The 21,778-nt window shown below is 41.8% G+C and overlaps 1 protein-coding gene across 1 annotated transcript in view; it reads right to left on the reverse strand.

Annotated features, from left to right (window-relative positions):
* Positions 1–1,123: 1,123 nt before the first annotated feature.
* Positions 1,124–21,778, reverse strand: part of LOC126412516 (myogenesis-regulating glycosidase-like) — a 130,176-nt gene continuing 109,521 nt past the window's right edge. Inside the window, 3 exon segments of the mRNA XM_050082146.1 lie at positions 1,124–1,393; positions 1,493–1,684; positions 11,741–11,897. Of these exon segments, the coding sequence (XP_049938103.1) occupies positions 1,263–1,393; positions 1,493–1,684; positions 11,741–11,897 (480 nt within the window). The 3' untranslated portion in view covers positions 1,124–1,262.

Raw genomic sequence — 21,778 nt, forward strand, 5'->3', positions numbered from 1 at the left:
ACGAAAGATTGCACGATGGTTACCTCTGCAATAAGCTCACACTGTGCACATTCCCATAACTCTCTCAGCATTGTCTGCGTTATATGTTTTTTATCCCTTGAAAATGAACTACTGATTTAAAATATTTCCTACTCAGTCCCTTATTACGGATTGTAACGTTCATTAAATTCTAACACAGAGAATCTGGTAGCAAGATGAATTCCTCTCATTCATGTGCACATGAAAGTTTTGCACGTGGTATCTCAATCTGGATCGTTACATAGTGTTTGAAAAATTTGAGCAAGACCTGTAGAATGCTGCACGTGGCCTGACGCGATTGCAAAAGCCGAGTAGCGGTACAGGAAGTTGTGAGAGGCTTGCTCTTCAGTTGGACAAGCCAACTAGAAAAGAAACAGCAGTGGGGCATTCACCAGGAACTGCAGCTGCCTCTATCCGGGTCCAGCGTTCACTGGTATATATGCTGCGAGTGTTTTTGAGAAGGTCATCCTGAAACAATTATGCCGAAATGCAATTGTTATTTTCTTTTTTCTCTTATGTTTTGAGTCATCGACCTTCTGACTGGTTTGACGCAGTTCCCCATGAATTTCTCTCTTGTACCAATCTCTTCATTTTAGAGTCGTATCTGGCCGAGCGTAGTGGCCGCGCTGTTTGAGGCGCCATGTCACGGATTGCGCGGTCCCTTCCTCCGGAGGTTCGAGTCCTCCCTCGGGCGTAGCTGTGTTTGTTGTTCTTAACATAAGTTGGTTTAAGTAGTGTGTAAGTCTAGGGACCGATGACCTCATCAGTTTGGTCCCTTGAGAATTCAAATACATTTGAACATTTAGAGTAGTATTTGCGCCTTATTATTTGTTTATGTAATCCAATCTCTGTCTTTCCACACGGTTGTTTACCAGATACTGCTCCATCTAGTACCATATAAGTTATTCCCTGTCGACAGATATCCTACAATACCATCCCTTCGCAGTATTTTCTGTTTGTTCTTGTAGCACAGGAAATGATCAGAGTGGGCGGTAGCTATGGGTTGCGTGGCGTAAATCCTTGACAATTAGTACATACATTTATTGATTACATTCAAGGACTCCAAACGCATACATAATATAACGTTAAGTGAGGTAGTCAGTGGTCAAATTACCCAAATTCAAAACTTAATATCTAACACAATAGAAATCACACCATTAAAAATGATTAAAGCACTCTCAGTATTAGTTTAAGGATAAGAGTTGATGCTGATAACATATTAATGAATGAGACTGACAAGAGAATTATGTAAATAGGTGGTGGAATGTAGGCAAACAAATGTAGAAAACTACAGTACTGGTGATCCAACTACAAGCTGTTGCAGAAATGAACAGTCGAAGCTGTGAGGAGCCTCCATTGTCGAGATCAGGGTAATCTGGAAAACGGAATGAGTTGATGAGAAATATTGCATTTCATAAGAATCTGTATTTCTCACGTGAGGTAGAGGTCTTAAGAGTATATAAGTCTTGCCTACCGGAGAGCCGGGTGAAGTAAGGCAGGACGCTGAGTGGAGCCGAGTAGTTGGTGAGCCAGATAGGGCCGTCTATGATTGGGTGTTTTGGGTCCACCTCGTCCCTCCAGATGCCCTTGGGCAGGTAGATGTCGCGGCTGACGGCGCCCTCCTCCAGCACCGGCGCCACCAACAGGTCCTCTCCCAGCAGGAACTCTGCACAGAAGACACGGAACACGTCAGAAACGTTTGCAAAGTCCCGCCCCTTTAGCACCAAAAGAGCGGTGTAGAAATGTCTGAAATAGTGAAGGCACAAAATAACATATGTCTCCCTTCGCATTTACCAGTCCAGTGTCTCAAACTATGCAGTCCAATATGCTCAAATCCCATTTTTTATGTTCTCTTAGTTGATTACTAATTGTATCTTTAATTTTACGTTGCTTCCTGTGCTCTGCCTACTTCATCACCTTTACATAAGTCACAGGACGTGGAGAAAGTAGATACTCAGTTTTTCATGTGCTGAGATGATTATTGCATTATTGATTAGTGATGATGCCTTTTGCACTCATTAAAAACTACCTGTACGTGCTTGGAACAACAGTGCTCAGTTGATTATAACGTATCTCCTACTACTGGAGGCATTTCCGGTAGTCTCACTGGTGCTCAGGATCACATTGCACGCGTCGCTTCGTCTCCCTCGAGTGCTGGTCCTCCTGACGTTGGCTTAGAAACCCACGCCTCTGACTCACAAAAGGGACAAAAGAATAACTGAGCAAGTTAAGACCTCCGGTACATCTAAACCGTCAATCTTGACATAACATTTATATGGCGTTGGGAATCGATTCTGGAAGATGGTGACCAGGGACAAGTGCAATCTATGTAAATTCACTGAAGGATAAGAAACATTGTCTAAATAAGAGCTTAAGGGGAGAACGTACGTCCTATACCCACAATGTTAAATTTGCAATATTGATGACCCATTATCTCAGAACCTGTGACAGATAGAGATCTGAAATTTTTGGGATGTATAGTATCACTCCTTTTCTGATTACTGAACCAAAATCAAAATGTACAGAGAAATAATTAGCTAGTTATGATTTTTTTTAAATGTTCAATATTTTCTTTTAAAAGTCCACTTTTTCTTCCGCAAGTAAAAAACCGTTATAGGTAGAGATGTTTTCGGAGGTTCAGTAGCTGCAGTATACTAAGTGGTAACATAGTGTAAAATTAGAGATATGTATCTGTAATAGTTCCTTAGATAATGGGTCGAATAATTTTAAAAATGTCATTTCTGGCAAATCAGGTTCAAACATTTTATTTGATATTAACTTACACATGGAGGCATGCCAGCTTCTAGAAACAGCCAGGCCCATGATCAGCATTATCGCTATCCTGTTCTTGACTATCCTGCAAACCTAGAAGCCTCCTTCTTTCCCTGCCTCTTGCTGCACGCTGGGCTTCATGATCCTAAGTCGATCCATTCGGTGAAAGGCTTGCAGTGTGTTGGCACCTGGAGTGATACCAAGTTCCTCTAGTACCCCAATTCTTCCCTTTATACCATCATTAAACGTTATCACAGCATCACACCCAAGCATAGAGTTTTCCTTCCTACAAAGACATTTTTTGGTACACGGGTCCAAATTACGTTATTGAAAGACTCATTCAGGTTTTGTGTTCGACCATGGAGACATTTGGAAAGAAGGTCTGGGTGAGCTAATTCTCTATATATTGGTTTAATAGCTTCCATCACTGCAGACGGTATGCTGTTTTTGTGCCTAAATTGTTCCTCGCTACCCGCTGCCCGAGCTTTGCGGTACTTGCACCATGAATCAGCACAAGGCGGACAAAGACCATGTATAGGTGCATCATCAGTGGAAGATTTGTGGAAGAATGTAGGCCAAACTGCTCATTTCATCCCTTGTAGGTCATGTGTATTGTTTTTTATAGCCATTCCATAATAATGCTGGAGTTCATCAAAGTTTTTGTCTGTAAGTCTTTTACCATTTATAGAGTCTTTCCATCTGGTAACTTCTCTTTTCGTTTTGTCTGCTTCAATTTTCGGAGCCGTTTTCCCATCCGTTTTTGAACGTGGCCAACACACTCAATCTTAAAAATCTGCTTATTACAATAAGGTTGGCTTTACACTACTGATTTGTAAGCTTTTGAAACACCATCCCCCAAGTACTCAGTGTAACACACACCTCTCTCCTGTTGTGAACGTCTGAACATAGAAACAACTGCAGTAGTCTCCATACCCCCACTGGTTCCCTCATAATTCTTAGCACAATTTGTTTTATGGCTTTCACTTGTTTCGTCAACTGATTTACACTGATGACAGTATTTAGTTAGCACTTCAATGTCTAAAACTTTACCTGTGTCAACACTAGTGACAGTTGCAACTGCATTTCTTGATGTGTGACCTCTCTTCTGCCATGTGCCATCAACTGCCACAGATAAGTATGTTGTGTTATTCAATTCTACTGCTTCCTTAGCAGCAGCTTTCATAGAAGCAACAGCAACAGATTTGACGCATTCACCAATTACTTCTGTGTACTTACTTGATCTGGTTGGTGGGTTTGGCAAGTTCAGCGTTGCACATAATACTTCAGCTGCAGTCAATCCTTTCCCAATGCACCTCATTCCATACAGGAATCTAACTTTGCTCTCAAACAAGTCATTCTTGCACTTTTCAGAACTCCAAAGTGATGTCGAGAGACTGCAAACTTCGCACTGAATATCGAGTTTGTTAGCCAGTCCAGTCCTTGCAGATGAGTCTCAGAGATGCTAATTTGCCCACCACAAACCTTACATGACACAGCATCCTGCAAAACGTGTCCTAACACACTCAAATCTAAAAGAACATAACCCAAACTATTTTGATCTTTCCCAATAAATAAATCCTCATGGTCTCCAAGTATCCTTTTCGAAGCACTAGTAGGCGTGTCTTATCACCTGTCTGTGAAAAATCTATTTCAGGATCAACACTGGATTCAGATTTTGGGATATGAAGATTTCCATGGAAACGTTGCTTCTTAAAACAACCCTTTCTTTTAGTCATGTTGAAAAGAGGTATAAGAACGTATAATAACACACCAAACCCCTATGTTTTCAGTTCAAAACTTATGAAACACGACAACCACAAAGTAAATAAACAAAATGCATGTGCTATACCGCCATTTCTGTTTACACAGTGCATCCAACGTCTTAACACGAACATTAACACTATTTCAAGGAATAAATAGCTGAAAAACACAGCCTTCTAGATTGAATAGTTCAAGAGATAGGGATACTTAGGCAAGTCAGTGCAGAACAACTGGATAATTTTACACACGCACTATTAACTTTTAAATGATAAAAACTACACTTCCAATTGGAATTTTTCAACAAATAATGCATCAAATTATTCAGGAGAGATCAAATATTAATAAGAGATAATAATCCGGAAATGTCACTTTTTGACCAATTCCGCCATACGTACTCCCCTTAACACTTTTCTAAAATGTCCAGTATGATGTGCTGTACTGGTCAATAAAAACTGAGACCCATTACTAAGTGTTGAGTTTGTGCGTTTATTTGATCTGCTTCGTAATCAACAGTTTGTGATGTTGACATATCAGTCTATAAAGTAATGTGTAATATTAGTTTCATTCCCACATTTTCGACAAAATATCTCACTGTATTTTTCATAGTAACTCATTCTAAGTCTAACGCTGCTCTCAGTAAAATACCCCTTTATCGCTAATCATATTAATTACGAAATGGTCATAGAACACGATCCTACTTTCTCATTTTTTTTTAAATGTACATATGTATAGTTCCAGTACAAGCTGCCGAGATGACCGCACTGAAGTACGATAGGACGCCGCTAGAGACGTGGAAACAAGACGACGTAGCCCATTGATAAAGTGGGGTATCGCGAGGTATTTCTTTCTCGGCCACAGCAGATTTTCTCATTTCATAATATTGAACGCCTACGCAGGAAGAACACATGGTTACATAAACGAAGGGCATTACGCTTCTTGTGTTTTATGCTAGTCTCAGACAGAAGCTTGTAGCATATTATTAGCATAGTTTGTGTTGTGTGCCGTGGTGCTGCGTGTGTTTACCAATTTAGTGTCTTATGACATGAAGTTCTTCTTTGGCAATTTCTGTGAAGATACGAACATTGCTGTTTTTAAGTACTATCGACTGTTTCCAAACGAACAACATCCCTTAACATATGGTTTTCAAGCGTTTGAAACACATTCCGTAAACGTGTTTCTCTTTCTTTGCTCTAAATAAGATGTAAATGAAAGTGAGAACGTTATTCAAGGAATTTTATTGCGTCGAAGTTGTAGGTATATAAACTTTTCTGCACTACTCAGTGTAGCACACACAGCGTGTAAGTAGTAGGCCTACGTGATTCACTATCGGTGCCATCAGTAAGAAAAAAGAACTGATGATTGGCGTCAGGACTTTCGTGAATTGGTTATTTTCTAATCAAAGAAGTTATTTACCAGATTATGCTACTAACGAATCATCGCCACATACAACATAATTAAAAACAATAATAAGTATCAGTCACAGATGGGTGAATGCCCCAGTACTACTTGATCTATGGTGTAAATTGCATCTTGATCGAGGAGTTATTGCCTGTCCATCGAAATCATCCGGGTTTATTAACAGTAGACACTATTGCCTGAGATTTATTAACGGCCAAAGAATGGAGATAAGAAGCGTGGAAAAATTGACTTGTGACTGACGTTACGATAGATCGCCCATAAATAATTAACACTGGCGCCGCACAGCGACCAAAGATGACGACACCAAAAATGAATGCCAGAATCTCCGTATTGTTGTATCCCATTGGCTGACCTGTGCCAAGACAGTAGCAATAGCCCATTTGCTCGGCCGAAATTGCCTGTGCGACATTTATGCTCTGTACATCGGTCCCCCACAGTCCTGACAGTCTGACCAATATACTACATGCCACAACTGCAGGAAATGGCACACACACGAGCCTTGCGTAAAAAGCGAAACTAAAAAAAGTCCTACTCGTAGATGGAGATAGGAAAACACATTTCACATGTTATTTCCCCAAAACAAGACCAATCTTACTGGAAATACTTCGTGCATAAGACAGACTTCGGTACCATCTCGGTGTATTAGCATCACACACCTGGTGCACGGTTGGTCAATAGCACAACGCACTTCTGATCTGCCTTTCACTATATCCTTAGCTGGTGCGTTGCTGGCGCCAGTTTCCTTCGATTGTCTCGACTTCGATGCTTACTTGTCTTCTTAACGTCTTTGGCGGCGCGGGATTTTAACTAGAGTGCTCGCGCTCTGCTTGGGGGTCGTGTGTGAGCATCCGCGGTGTGAGCTAGAGTGACGTTGGACCGTGTCTGAATGCAGAACGGTGAGAGGCCGAGTCGGCACGACGAAGGAGCGTGGCTTGCCGCTACCGCGTGTTTAACCGTTACAATGCAGATCTTCTGCCCATGGTGTCTGGGATTTCCTCTAGCTTGGAAGGACAAGTTGTGTCGAGTCAGTTACAAGTGACACAGGCCGAATGAATTGGAGTCGTCGAGTTGCTTCGGTGGGTGAAATTCATGTTAACTAAATATTCCAATGTACTAAAAACCGTTTGGAATTATTCCAGTTGTTTATAGCTGAATTTGGTGTCGTTACCTGACACCGTGACGGCAGTTAAGGAAGTGTAGCTACGCCCACCAAATAGACACGTAGCATGCCTGAACACGTAACTACGTAGTGTAACTAAGTGGTGCGAAATTCTTTGTCTGGCATTCCAAGCTACGCTGAAATATTTTTCCCATTCTACCTGTTATATCATTATTTTAATCTGGAGTTTAAATGTGCGCCAAGGTAATTGTTGCTATTTGATTTTTATGCTTTGTTTTTAGTGAGGGTTTTAAGGGATTGGCTAATCAAATTTTGAGACTGTTACTGGCCAAGTAGTCACGGAGGTTAATTATTTTGGTTTCATTGTGAAGTATATCATTGAAAGTTATTGATAATTGGTTGTGTAGATAGGATTGTGTATCTCACGCCTCAGAATATTGTCTGCCGCTGATGTGTTTTATGTTGCAGATAATTGGCAGTAGTTGACGCGAGCAAACTGGGATCGGATTACCACTGCGGCAGAGTGATATTTAAGGCCCTGCCCCCCTCCCCCCTGGGTTATATTATTACTGTCTTCTAATTTCATCCTTTTGGTGGAGTGTTGTGGTTTCTGGACCACAACTGCAGTCCAAAGTTGAGTACCGTTTTATTTCATTATCTGTCCCGTGGATATCTTGTATTGATTAAAATCTTTTGGTATGCTCACGTCCATCACTAATTTTCATGCAGAGTGAAAGCGGTCCGCCTTAAGGTCTTTTGGGAATTTCTTCTCGTTATAGTCTGGTAATGAAATCATACGAACCTGGTACATGCAAGTGGTATTGTTCTAATTAATGAAAAGTCAGCCGAATAAACTTTAAAAATTTTGGTTAGTCACGTTAGTCATATTTTACGAATCAGGATTTTATGAACATTGTATTAATTAATGGAAAGTTAGCCAAATAAACTTTAAAAATTTTTGGTGTTTGTTGAACTCAGAACTTTTATCTGAGATAGTTATGGCAGTCATGCTTTTATGAATATTGTGCTTAAATTAGGGAAAGTTGGCAAAGGAAGTCTTAAAACATTACTGTATGTTAAACTCCAAACATGAATGTGATGAAAGATAGATAAAAGGGTTTCCATGTAAGTGATGAAGTAGGTGTGGTTTATTTGTCAGTCATATTGCATTAATCATGGGTCCATGGACAGCGTTTAAATCAATGTAAGTTCTTGGAAAGCAACGATGTCTGAAATATATCTTGAAAGATTTTGTGTTCTATAAGACCAGCTTTGTTGTAATTGTGGTTATTGTTAATGTACTATGTTTGTAATAAAAAAGTGTGTGGAAACTACAACTGATTACGACTGTGATTTCGCTGTGTCAATAGGGACATAGGGACCACACTCCATATCCATTCGGACGAAAGATGATCTCAACATGACTCAATTGGTGAACTAGCAGGATCTGATATGCTGGGGGCTCTGCGAACCAGTGCAATAAGTACCCCTTATGCTGAGTCTGTAGATACAAGTCAGTGTGAGCAAGCTTCGTGTAAACAGCTTGTCCCAACGTACTGTCAACCTTTTCTCTGACCAACACATCAAGAAAGAGAAGGCAGCCATGGAATGATTTCAGGAGTTCTAAAATGTCGTTCAAATTCTCACAGCCATAGAACCAAACAACAAAAATATTGCATACGTATCTGAAAAAAACACTCAGGTTTCAAAGCCGCTAATTCCAAGGCATGTCCCTCGAAGTATGTCATAGGCAAATTTTCAATAAAAGGTGGTGACGGGCTTCCCGTCTCGACTCCATCTCTATGCTCATTGTGCTGATAAGTGAAAGTCAACAGACGTCGAAATAGCTTCAGTAATTCAACATTAAACCTACCTCTATGAACCATGACGAATTACAGAAGTGCACGAGTTAAGAGAGAGTCCACATCAAAACTTACTAGAGTCTTTCAAACGCATTGCTTCTAATCAAAGCAAGAAATCCGCCGTCCTTAACGCAACGCTCACACCGACTCAATAATGGGCTCAACAGATTAGCTAGGTGTTTTGCTAAACGATATGTCGGAGCACCAATGTTACACAGAATCAGATGAAGAGGAACTCCTTTTTTGTGGATTTTCGGAAGGTCATATAACCAAGGAGCAGTAAGTATTACGAATGTTGACACGCTCCAGCCACAAGCAAGTTTTCTTCGTCGTAATCTTTCGCTCAATTCTTTTCTTGGGGTCAGCACGAATCAGCGATATGCTGAATCAGGTAGTAAATACTGGATCTTTTGAACGTACGGCGTCGGTCATATTTATTGTATGGTGGCGCTAGTGTTTGCAGTGTGTGTGTGGATGTGTGTGTGTGTGTGTGTGTGTGTGTGTGTGTGTGTGTGTGTGTGTGTGTGTTTCTGTTACCCTTCCGGAATTTCTCTGAAAACCGAGGTTTTAAATTTCCTTACACACCGTTTTCCTGTTGAATTTTTTCCTTGAAAATGACAGTGTAGTCTCCTGTCGAAATATCGGCGATTGTTGACGACGTCACCCAGCTACATTCCCGTAAGTTATCTGAATATGATGTACGCCAGGAGAAACTCAAGTCTAGTATCTGTCTGCAAGGGCACAAAAATACACTGGAGCAGCCTGTTCAGAAGTTAAAGCTATGAGGGGAAATACAATAAAGCAAATAATGTTACAGTAATTGAAATATTATGTAAATTGAGGGAGGAGGGAGAAGAAAGGATAGGAAAGGGAAAGAACTATTGATGTCAATTTCATCGGGACTTACGTAGAATCAGTAGTGACGAGTGAAAATGTGTGCCAGACCAGTATTCGAATATGGGTTCTCCTGCTTACTAGGTAGTTGCGTTAACACTGGGCCATACAGAAACAGCGTTCCTCACTATTTTGCGGACTGCCTCTGCACGCCTCCAGACCGACCCACATTCGCACTCAGCGCCACCTATAAGCAGTCCCCTTGAATGTCCTCCCTGCTCGCTACTGCGACATTCTCACAGGAAGCCGAACGTAGTCGTGCATCGGCACTGAATTTGGTGGATTCACTGCCCATGGAAGAAAATCAGTTATATGTAGGCACGGTGTTTATTCATTCAGAGGTGTACAAAAGAAACCACACCATACATTCATATATATATAATTAAAATGTACCCCTTTGAAACACTTCCACACAGCTATATATCAGAAATCGCTGCAGATTTAATATATCTACACCCTTCATCTCCTTTCCCAAGGTGGCTTCCATCAACTCCCCGTCCCAGATGATGCCCTTTCTCCCTCCATCTATCCCTCCTATCAACTCTGATCCTCACCCTCCATCCTTTCCCTGGGCTCCCTCTTCCACCCCCCTTCCACCTTTTTTCCTCCCCACCTAACCTCTCCATACCTGCCTTCTCCCCCCCCCCCCCCAAGTCCTTTTGTATTCCCCTCCACTGCTTCCCCTCTTCCTGTCGTGTCTGCCCAGCACCCCCCTCCCCATCTTATGGGTCCTCGTCCTCCATCGGCTCCTTTCCCTCCTTCCTCCCCCCCATTCGTTTTTCCTCTCCTTCCCCCCTATTTATTTCCCGTCAACTGTCCAGGTCCCCCCCACATGCCCTTGGCTGAGGTATGTCATATTTGCCAACTTTTTAGTGCAGTGTCCAAGTGAATGTTCAGTGTCGTTCGTCCTTCCAAAGTGTTGCGAACAGAAATCATACTGTCGCTGGGTGTGAATTTTATGTCTCTTGCGAACAGAAACCAGACTGTCGCCGTGTTTTTTAATTGCCTTTCTATTATTTTATCTGTCTGCTTCATATGTATATTATTAGCATCATCATCCACTTGCTTTATGTTTTAAGTTACCATTTAAGTCTCCGTTTTTATCGCCTGTTTTTAATATTTATTATCTTCATCTTTTTAAAACAAATTCTGTAGGCTGAAGAGCGGCATACTAAGCTGATGGCAGCCCGCCCGCTTCTGGTGGAATCGAAAATCAATCAAGGAAAAAAAAATTAATGTAAGTATATGTGTTTCTTTCATTTCCCCCAATTGTGTCCCCTTCTCTCCTCCCCCCCCCCCCCAAATCTATCATCACCCCTTCCCCCCTTCGTTCCCTTATCCCTCGTATACCTACCCTTGGCAGATCCAGTTTTTTCTTCATCAGTGTGGTACGTCAGTGTTGTGGTTTTAATTGTGTGCCTGCCTCGTACACATTGTTGCTGTCCGTGATTGTTTTGTGCTACGCCACCCATTGCACCTTTTATGCTCCGGCCCTGTGTATTTTTAATCCTTTCCGTGTGCGTTTTTTTGCGTAAATTACTTTTTTAGATTTTTTCTCCATTTTTACATGCACCCCCTTTTTTGTATTGTCTCTTTCACTATCTAACCCCCTTTTTACATCTATATACTGCCATATTTTTCTCTTGTATGTTGTTTTAAATGTCATCCGTAATATACTTGATGTCTTTCGGGTGAAAGAGCAGCGCCTATGCTGCTGCCAGCCCGCTCCAGATGGGGAATTGAACTACAATAATTGGAAAAAAAATCCCTCAAAATTGTGAATCATTTCCTTTCAGACACAAGATGTATGGTAGTGTCTAGTTGACGCAGGAAGGACGCTAGATAGCAGTGGACCACCACACAGTTTAAGATAGAGATGCCTCTCACGCCGTACCTGAGTTTATGCCGAGGGCCGTTTCGTCGGTAGGGTCGACCCACCAGACTGGGGGGTTGACTGGACTGCCGTCCTTCACAGCCTTCTTCATCAGGTCTATGATGCGCGGGGCGTGGCGGGCGTGCAGCGCTGTCAGCTGCCGGCTCAGCCCCACCGTCTGCAACAGAGCGAACACTCCCAGCACTGGCTGTCCACCCAAACTTCACAGAGGAGGAATAAGTACAGTTCTCAGGGAAACACTAGTGGCAAACAGGAAGTTCAGGCGATTCACCCTTCTGTATGATCTATTTCCTCAGTTACATGAAATGGAACATGAATACAAACTATTCGTAATAAATCATAGCATGTAAGCTTTCACGTCCGGCGTCTTCATTAATTAAAACTTACGAGCTGAATTGCCGTGTTCCATACATAAAACTTCTCCTTCCTGACGTTTCGTTGTCTATTGCGGGCAACATCTTCTGAGGTGAGTCGACGACTGGCTGCTAGGCATTTTTTTTCTTTATTGTTATTTTCAAACCTGGGTACAGGCAGGCCAGCAGCAGCATGCTACGCCACTCTTTGGCCTCAGAGAAACGCACAAGATATAAAACATGATGGACATAGAAACGGAGACAATCACTTTTTAAAATACATGGAGCCGTTCACGGGCGTAGAGTCCAAGATACAATTTGTTCAGACACTTGGACAGAGACGAATATTGTCACATGTGAACAGAGGTGCACAAAACGAAGAATACTGAACCACTTAAGCACAAAACGACGATACACACAGAACACGAGGCGTAGATCTCCGGCGCGCAAATGTTCACTAACCGTGTTCGAGTCCGGGGACCTGCCAAGAAAGGAGGAGGGGGGGTGGGAGAGGGAGAGGGCAGAGCAGATGCCAAGGGTAGGGGAGAGAGGGGGAAGGGAGGAAGGGGGAGTGGAAGCCGGGGGAAGAGGGGAGGAGGGAGGAGACAGGGGAAAAGGAAAGAGAAGGGAAGGGAAGAGAAGGGAGGGAGGGTGCCGAAAGGAAAGGACACAGGAAGTGGGGGGGAGGATCAAAGTTGGTAGGAGGGGTAGATGGAGGGGAGGAGGATATCATCAGGGAGGGGGAGCAGGCGGAAGCCACCTTGGGAGAGGATGAGGAGGGTGGAGAGATGGAGACTGGGTGGGACGTGGGAATACAGGCGCGGCAGAGAGCGGGGGTGGGAGAGGATGGGTGAGACAAGCGGATGAGGAGGATCGAGTTTGCGGGAGGTGTACAGGATCCGTATCCTTTCAAGGAAAAGGAAGAGGTGGGGGAAGGGGATGAGATCGTAGAGGATGCGCGTGGGGGTGGGGAGACGGATGCGATAGGCGAGGCAGAGAGCATGGCATTCAATGATTTGGAGGGATTTCTAAAAGGTAGGGGGGGGGGGGCGGAGATCCAGGCCAGATGGGCGTAACAAAGGATAGGGCGGATGAGGGATTTATAGGTGTGGAGGATCGTGGAGGAGTCCAGACCCCACGTATGGCCGGAAAGGGGCTTGAGGAGACGGAGTCGGGAGCGTGCCTTGGCTTGGATTGTCCGGAGATCGGGAGTCCAGGAGAGGCGACGGTCGAGGGTGACGCCAAGGTACTTAAGGGTGGGAGTGAGGGCGATAGGACGGCCATAGATGGTGAGATAGAAATCAAGGAGGCGGAAGGAAGGGATGGTTTTGCCTACAATGATCTGCTAGGCACTGGAGGTCCCGCTTATATAGAGCGCTGAGATGTCGCCACCACTCATCACGTGCTTTCGACTAGTGCCATCTCTCTCGATTACAAGTAATTGATTGTCACATCGTTGGTACAAAGTCGACCGCCATATCTTGTCTAGTTTTAATCCTTCTTCTTTTCTATTAAAATTATTTCCGTGCTTGTAGATCTTTATAACTTCTCTATACATGCGAGTATAATAATGTGAGATCCTAGCTATCACGTTTGTCTCACTAAATTTTATTTCGTGATCACCGTCTTTGAAAACGTGTTCCACTACAGCTGATTTGTCAATCTCTCCCAATCTACAGTTTCTTTAGCGTTCCGTCAGGCGGGTATTAACACTCCTTTTAGTTGTTCCAATGTAAACCATGCCACAGCTACACGGAATTTTATACACACCTGGGGTAGCTAAGGGGTGTCGTGCGTCTTTCACCGATCTTAAATTTTTACTAATTTTCTTAGTAGGTAGAAAGATTGTCTCCACTTCAAACTTAGCCAAAACTTTCCCAATACGGTCCGTGATGCTATGAATAAATGGAAGAAAAACTTTTCCAGACGACGGTTGTTGTTGTGTATTTTCGGACACTTCTCTTCCTGACAACGAAATAGATCGAGCACTCCACTCTAGAAGATAAAGTTACTTGGTACAATGCTATGTCCTTTTGAAGAAATTGTCGAACTGTGGTAGATCCTATTTTCTTCAATTACTTTTCTCTCACATACCACTTTCACTTTTGGTGGGACAGTATAGTTGGCATGAAAAGCATTTAATTATCTTATATTAGACCCTTAAAATACTCTCTATAAATGTGATTTGACACATTCTCTTATTGAAGTGCTACTACTTTCTCTGGGAAGGCAACTATGAGCTGAACATAATCTCTGTTTGTGTATTTTTCTCTCACATCACATCCGTAATCGTCGTAACAGCTATTAAGTAAAAGACATAACTTAATGGAGAATGATGGTGGCTTCCAGAATGAAGTAGAACACCTTCGGACCTGTCATGGTTTTCAGCCCTCGTGGTTCGCACCATCCTTAGCGTGATCATATAAAGGTGGAACACTGACATGTCCTTGAATAAAACGGTATAGGGTCCGTCTATGACACCTGCTCAGCAACACCCTCAATGGAAAGCACAAACCTTCGTTAAGCTTATTAAAAATCTGTCTGTCAGAGACTTCGACACTCATTCAATTGAGAGATGCCTCACAGCCTCTCAAGTGCTACAGGGCAGGCAACACCTTCCATACTACTTAGCGGCATCGAGTCAAAAAGTCTTCATATCCCTAAATTTGTGACATCATAAGACAGGACCTTGATGATATCGTGTGAGGTCATTCCCTTTGAACGTACGAGAGTTGGAATTTAACAGTGGCAACTATTTATTTACAGCTCGAACAAAATAGATACGTGTTTCAAAGTTTTACTGACCTTCAAAGTAGTCAGCAGCATTGTTTATTACCCTTTACCAACGATGTGGAAGTCGGAGGATACTATTACGAAGGTTTAAGTCAGGGGAGTGCAGTAGGTGGTATAGCACTTAGCAGCCCCATCAGTCAAACCAACCATGAACAGCTTGCACTGTATGTGCTTGAGCATTGTCCTGCAAAATGATGGTCAGGTCCTGCAGAAAGTGTCATCACTTCTGTCTCTACGCTGTTCATTATTGGAACACAACCTACGACCAGCTTAGGGACGGAAATGGTGACACTTTCTGCATCTCTCGTAAGTGCAACTCGATTTCTAAACTGAAGGGAACACTTCACGGCATTCATTTTAGAACTGCTTCAACTTCGACAGGCAATAGACCGCGCCGATCGAACTATCAACACAACTGGCACTGCCAAGAGTATCCTAGGACTTCCACATCGCTGGCAACGGGTTATACACAATGCTGGTGACTACTTTGAAGGTCAGTAAAACTTTGAAACAGGTATCAATTTTGCACGAGATGTAAATAAATAGTTGCCACTATTAAAGTTCCAACCCTCGTATAATATCATCAATGATCTTGTTATGTGCACATGTGATGTCACGTATAACTTTCAATTTATGATGTAACCAAGACCGAGGTTTGTAAGAATTTTAAAAATTAAATTCTGGAGCATACACACACACACCCACCCACCCACACACACACACACACACACTCACGCGCGCGCGCACACACAGTATGCAATTTGTTATCTAGTACAGAGCATTAATGCCCATTACGACCCTGAACGGAGTCATTGATCTTTTGAATTTCATCATTTGAACACGAATGTCAAGCATGGTACACCATCGATGATCTTGAGCTCATGACATTATGAATCAATCAACCAAACAATCAGTATGTGGAAACGGAAAGCAAAATCACCCTTAATCCATCTGACCATAGTGCAACATTAAAAACGAAAGATAATGGGAAGAATCCCATTTATATCCTCTCCATCTGCTATTTCCAACCAATTAGTGGTTAGTATTAGAAAATAGTTCAGTTGTATTAGTGATACATTAAAAACTCTCTCACCTTCACATTTTGTCTGACCAATCATACTGCAGTATTCAAAATCCAAGTTTGGGGAAATATCCCATTGCGTTAATGAGAAAACTGAAACCCCAGTACATCAGAGTGTAGTATTAATCTAAATACCAATGGAAGATCCGAAGTTGGAGTTCTTGCCAATATGTATGGATGCAAGAAAATTTAGTATTTTGAAGGATACATGAAAGATGTGCTTATAAACATCCACTCATATTTGGATCTGCTTAAAAAGGATGGTTACATTGTACGTACATGTGGTGTCCTAGAGACTATCTACTCAGCAACAGAAAAGCCGTTTCCAGAGTTTAAAACCAAGGAAATAACAAAATTTAGTACGCAATTGTTTGTTAAAATTGTAAACTTCAAGCTTTATGCATAAATTCAATAATAACGTGGTGCGGGAGGGTTGACAACAAGCACCCAAGAACATACTGAATGCTTCAACAACAGTGTAGTGCAGAAAATAAAATGCTGTATTAAAAAGCTATGAATTTTGCCAGCTACAAGAAATGCAAGAAAGGGCTGACCTAACTGTTAAAGCCGCAAAAGTGATAGTTTACAGGGAAAAAATTATATACTTATTAGAAAGTGAAAACTTGTCTTCTTTATATTTGTGAAATTACTGGTTGTAAAAAGAAATATGATGTTATGATGAAAATTTAAATAATAAGATAAACGATGGACTGGTATTTGTGTGTAAATAAATTTGCTAAAATTAATAAAGTGTTTTCTTATTTGTTACACTAACGAAAAACCTAAAAGAAAATATTTTCGCGTTTGGTTTGAATGATTATCTTACAAAGTAGCCGAATGTGGATGGATGAGTTATCTTGAAAAATGGTTGAATCTAGGTAGCTGAAGGCATTGCAACCCACATTTCATACTTGTGACATCATATGTGCATGGGTCAAAGCCATTAATGAAGTCAAACATTCAAAGTAAATGACTTCAGACGATGTCTTCAGGACGATGGCTTGTCATATCACAAATGTAAACAAACTGAAGCGTCTAGCCATACCACTGTAGTAGCGACAGCAGTTGATTATTTTCTTTCTTTAATTATGGTTATCTCTTGAAGTTAACAGCACATACTGTTTCCCTTTTTTGGTGTATAAATATAGTTTGCTTTCTATTCACTAAGAGCAAATTACATTAGGGGTAGCTAGCTGTAAACATATCAGTTACAACCATCAACAGTTCCACACTCTAGTACACCAGTTATGAAGTCCTAATTTCATAGATAGGTGCACTCGCAAATCCAGTACCATGATAAATACATCGATTATATGCAAAATGTTTACATAAGTAAATCTTATAACTAAGTGTAAAGCTTAAGCAAGCAATCATGCCTTATTTTCTTTTAAATAATCCTTAGCTGTTATAGTTGCGTGACTATTGTGGCAAAGGTAGAACTTCTTTCGGCAACCTAGTAAGTCGCTTACAGTTACCATTTTCATACAATAGTCAGACGTGTCATCCATGGAAAAGTAGAACAAGAGGAGTCTAGATCGAGATAGGTAAGGTCACAGTCTTCGTATGCCTCTGATAATGCCAGTCAGATATCCACCATAGCGTGATCCACAGCGATATGTCCCTTTCATTGGAAATGAGGTTTTCGAATTATCATAGCAGGCAGTGCTCTGTGAGTGCAGGTGGCATCGACCAATTATCATGAGAGTGTACCGCCAAGAGTAGTTCCACTAGATATTACAGAAATGGGCTCGACTTGAACTGAAATAATATTCCAGGCGTTTCAACAGCTTTTGAGTGGGTGTAACGATGTCAAAATGGGATATATTGAGCAGTAAACCGCTACTGGTCAGAGTAATGCGATAGGTTAGAGGAACCAGTGCGACATCATAACAGATTAAGCTAATGGTTGATGGTACAGGTACTGACTACAGACGGCTGTTGTCATTAGGAATAAATATAGGATTCTATTGTGCAGTTTGTAATATTTCTGGCTTAGTCAGCCATCAGATTAGGCTCCAAGAAGCTGTTCCCAGAGCAGTGGAAGTGCAAGAAGTATGTAGATGAAATGTGGTGTGAGGTGCCTGTGACAGATGTTAGATTCAGTACCATTCCCGTGAGAAAGACCGCCTGCATAACACTACTGCTCTGTGATTGGCTGCTGTGTTCGGAGCAAAGGCGCCAAAACGTTATAGTTATTACTATTAGTTAAACTACTCATTGGAATGACTTCACTTTTTAATATAAATATCTCTCAACAGATGACTATCAATCAGTCATTTTAGAATTATAAAAAAACATTTTAAATCAAAAACAAAAGACTGAGAAATTGCAGACGAAGCTTTCGGGTCACGCCTTTTCTGGTATGGCGTGCGAAGTGTTTCGGGCTGTTCGTCACTCTGAGTTGGGCAGTCGAGAAGAACAGACATGTTGTCTGTCGTAGGATGTGTTTCCAATTTTTATTTAAGTTCCTGTTCGTCACTCTGGATTAGGCAGTCGAGATGTACAGTCATGTTGTCTGTGGCAGGATGTGTTTGCCAATATTCACTATTAAAAGATTCACTCTGGTAGTCATGAGGCACAGACACATGCCACAAATAGTGTGAAGATACATTTTCGTAAACATTGTGTTTGATGATGTACTTTGCTGTATCAGAATGTGTTGTATTAAGATCATGTAGTCTTCTCGTGTGGCTATATTAAAATAAGCGAGTGGCATGCCAAAGAAGTGATATATTATTTCAGAACAGAATCTCGCTAAAAGTCAGTTTCAGCCTCAAGATACAGAACCTACGACCTGCGTGCTGTTTTCTGCGCTGGGGACAACAACTTGAAGACAGCAGCTTAGTGAACTATAACAGAACCTTGGTAATTCACACAGTGCAGTGGAAACAACTAGGCGCCTCAGGTGTACTGCATACACAGAACAAATGTGCTCAGTGACACGTACCCTGCAGTAAGCAGGGGAGGTAAAGGAGGATGATCATTATTAACGCCAACAATCAATTCATTCTTCCTTTCTTGCTGTACATGGCATCCCTTGCGGGGAGATCTTCGCTGTTTGAGTGCTTTGGAGATATGAGGCTTGATTATTAGCGTGAACTGTGAACTGTGAAAAATTTTAGTAAAAATTTATAACAGCAAAAGTGATAATTTGCTACTAAATTACTACAGAACTGTGTAGGAACTGTGTAAAATGTGTTTGAACTGTATTTTAACTCTCTTCTGAACTTCAGTTGAACTTTGATTATTGATGCCACAGACAAATTTTGTTTTATTCACGAGAACATAACGTTTGCTGAGAGTGAAACTTGATGTGTTGATGTGCAATATTCAAAAAATCAAATACGTGTGCCCGGTCCATGGGATTACGTTATTACGAGGTGCATTCAAGTTCTAAGGCCTCCGATTTTTTTTCCAACTAACTACTCACCCGAAATCGATGAAACTGGCGTTACTTCTCGACGTAATCGCCCTGCAGACGTACACATTTTTCACAACGCTGAAGCCATAATTCCATGGCAGCGGTGAAGGCTTCTTTAGGACTCTGTTTTGACCACTGGAAAATCGCTGAGGCAATAGCAGCACAGCTGGTGAATATGCGGCCACAGAGAAGGTCTTTCATTGTTGGAAAAAGCCAAAAGTCACTAGGAGCCAGGTCAGGTGAGTAGGGAGCATGAGGAATCACTTCAAAGTTGTTATCGCGAAGAATCTGTTGCGTAACGTTAGCTCGATGTGCGGGTGCATTGTCTTGGTGAAACAGCACACGCACATTCCTTCCCAGACGTTTTTGTTGCAGTGCAGGGAGGAATTTGTTCTTCAAAACATTTTCGTAGGATGCACCTGTTACCGTAGTGCCCTTTGGAACGCAATGGGTAAGGATTACGCCCTCGCTGTCCCAGAACATGGACACCATCATTTTTTCAGCACTGGCAGTTACCCGAAATATTTTTGGTGGCGGTGAATCTGTGTGCTTCCATTGGCGCTTTGTTTCTGTATTGAAAAATGGCATCCATGTCTCATCCATCGTCACAACCGACGAAAAGAAAGTCCCATTCATGCTGTCATTGCATGTCAACATTGCTTGGCAACATGCCACACGGGCAGCCATGTGGTCGTCCGTCAGCATTCGTGGCACTGGACGACACTTTTCGCATTTTCAGGTCGTCATGCAGGATTGTGTGCACAGAACCCAGAGAAATGCCAACTCTGGAGGCGATCTGTTCAACAGTCATTCGGCGATCCCCCAAAACAATTCTCTCCACTTTCTCGATCATGTCGTCAGACCGGCTTGTGCGAGCCCGAGGTTGTTTCGGTTTGTTGTCACACAATGTTCTGCCTTCATTAAACTGTCGCACCCACGAACGCACTTTCGACACATCCATAACTCCATCACCACATGTCTCCTTCAACTGTCGATGAATTTCAATTGGTTCCACACCACGCAAATTCAGAAACCAAATGATTGCACGCTGTTCAAGTAAGGAAAACGTCGCCATTTTAAGTATTTAAAACAGTTCTCATTCTCGCCGCTTGGCGGTAAAATTCCATCTGCCATACGGTGCTGCCATCTCTGGGACGTATTGACAATGAACGCGGCCTCATTTTAAAGCAATGCACATGTTTCCATCTCTTTCCAGTCCGGAGAAAAAAAATCGGAGGCCTTAGAACTTGAATGCACCTCTTATTTCATCGAGAAGTTTTCGACGTATGACGAGGCGACGCAAGGCAACACGAGGAGGCAGCAGTAGCAGTGTGATCGGGCACAGTTCACAGCGGCAGATACATGCCTTGGCAGCCAATAGCAACGCCCCGACAGAGCTGTAGCAGCGTAGCTGAACTGGGTATTTCAGCAGTCAGGAAAGCAGTACGTCACGCCAGCTTCAGCAGCGGGAGCAGAGAAGAAACTTCTCGACGGCGGCACACAGAAGAGCATCTAAGAGTATGTGTTACTCTGGCACAACAATTTAATTTATGTAACGGACAGTTCAATAGTTGTAAAATCTTAAAGTGTAGTCTAAAATTGATTCATTTAAACATATTTGGCTAAAATTCATAAATTTTATAAAGTATAAAATGTGTGACGAAAGGGAAACGAGATATCTTCTTAGAAGTAGGGAAAGAGATCAAGTAAATATCGATGGGAATGATCATTGAAGTCAGCCACAAGCCTTGCAAATAAATAACATTGTAGATGATATAGCTGATCAGTTGCAAAGTTCAGATAATAATGAGATTAATAATGTTTCTCAAAGTGTTGATTCTATGTTAAATGATTGCACTGAGAACGTAGATATTGTCACTAATGACCACAATAACGTGGTAAATTTGGATGACGACGTCAGAGACACACAATCTGACGTCGACATTACAAATGAGCCGACAGTGGAGTTAGGTAGATTAAGTCACAGAACTGGTTCTGCTGACACCTTGCCAACTGAGAGTAATAGTCAGGATAAAGGAGTCAAGCAAGATCCAAATCAATCTATAATGTCAATGTTGCAATCATTTAGAGTAGAGCAAAAATTACTTTTAAAATAACAAAAAGAGGAAATTATAGCAGGGCAAAATGAAACTGAAAGGAAAATAGGTAATGGGCAGGAAGAAACTAAAGAAGAATTATGAAATAAAATAGAGAAGGCATATGCAGGGATAACTCAAATCAATAGCAATTTCAAGTTTTTAGAACAAAAGGTATCAAAACCTGAAGATAAAACTGAAGCTTGTTCCAGTAAAATAGATAGGGAAACAAAAGAATGTAGTAAGAAATTAGAATTATGTAAGCTTGAAATAAATCAGAAGTTTGTTAGTAAA

The sequence above is a fragment of the Schistocerca serialis genome, chromosome 7 (assembly GCF_023864345.2).
Source record: "Schistocerca serialis cubense isolate TAMUIC-IGC-003099 chromosome 7, iqSchSeri2.2, whole genome shotgun sequence".
In the NCBI taxonomy this organism is placed as follows: Eukaryota; Metazoa; Arthropoda; class Insecta; order Orthoptera; family Acrididae; genus Schistocerca; species Schistocerca serialis.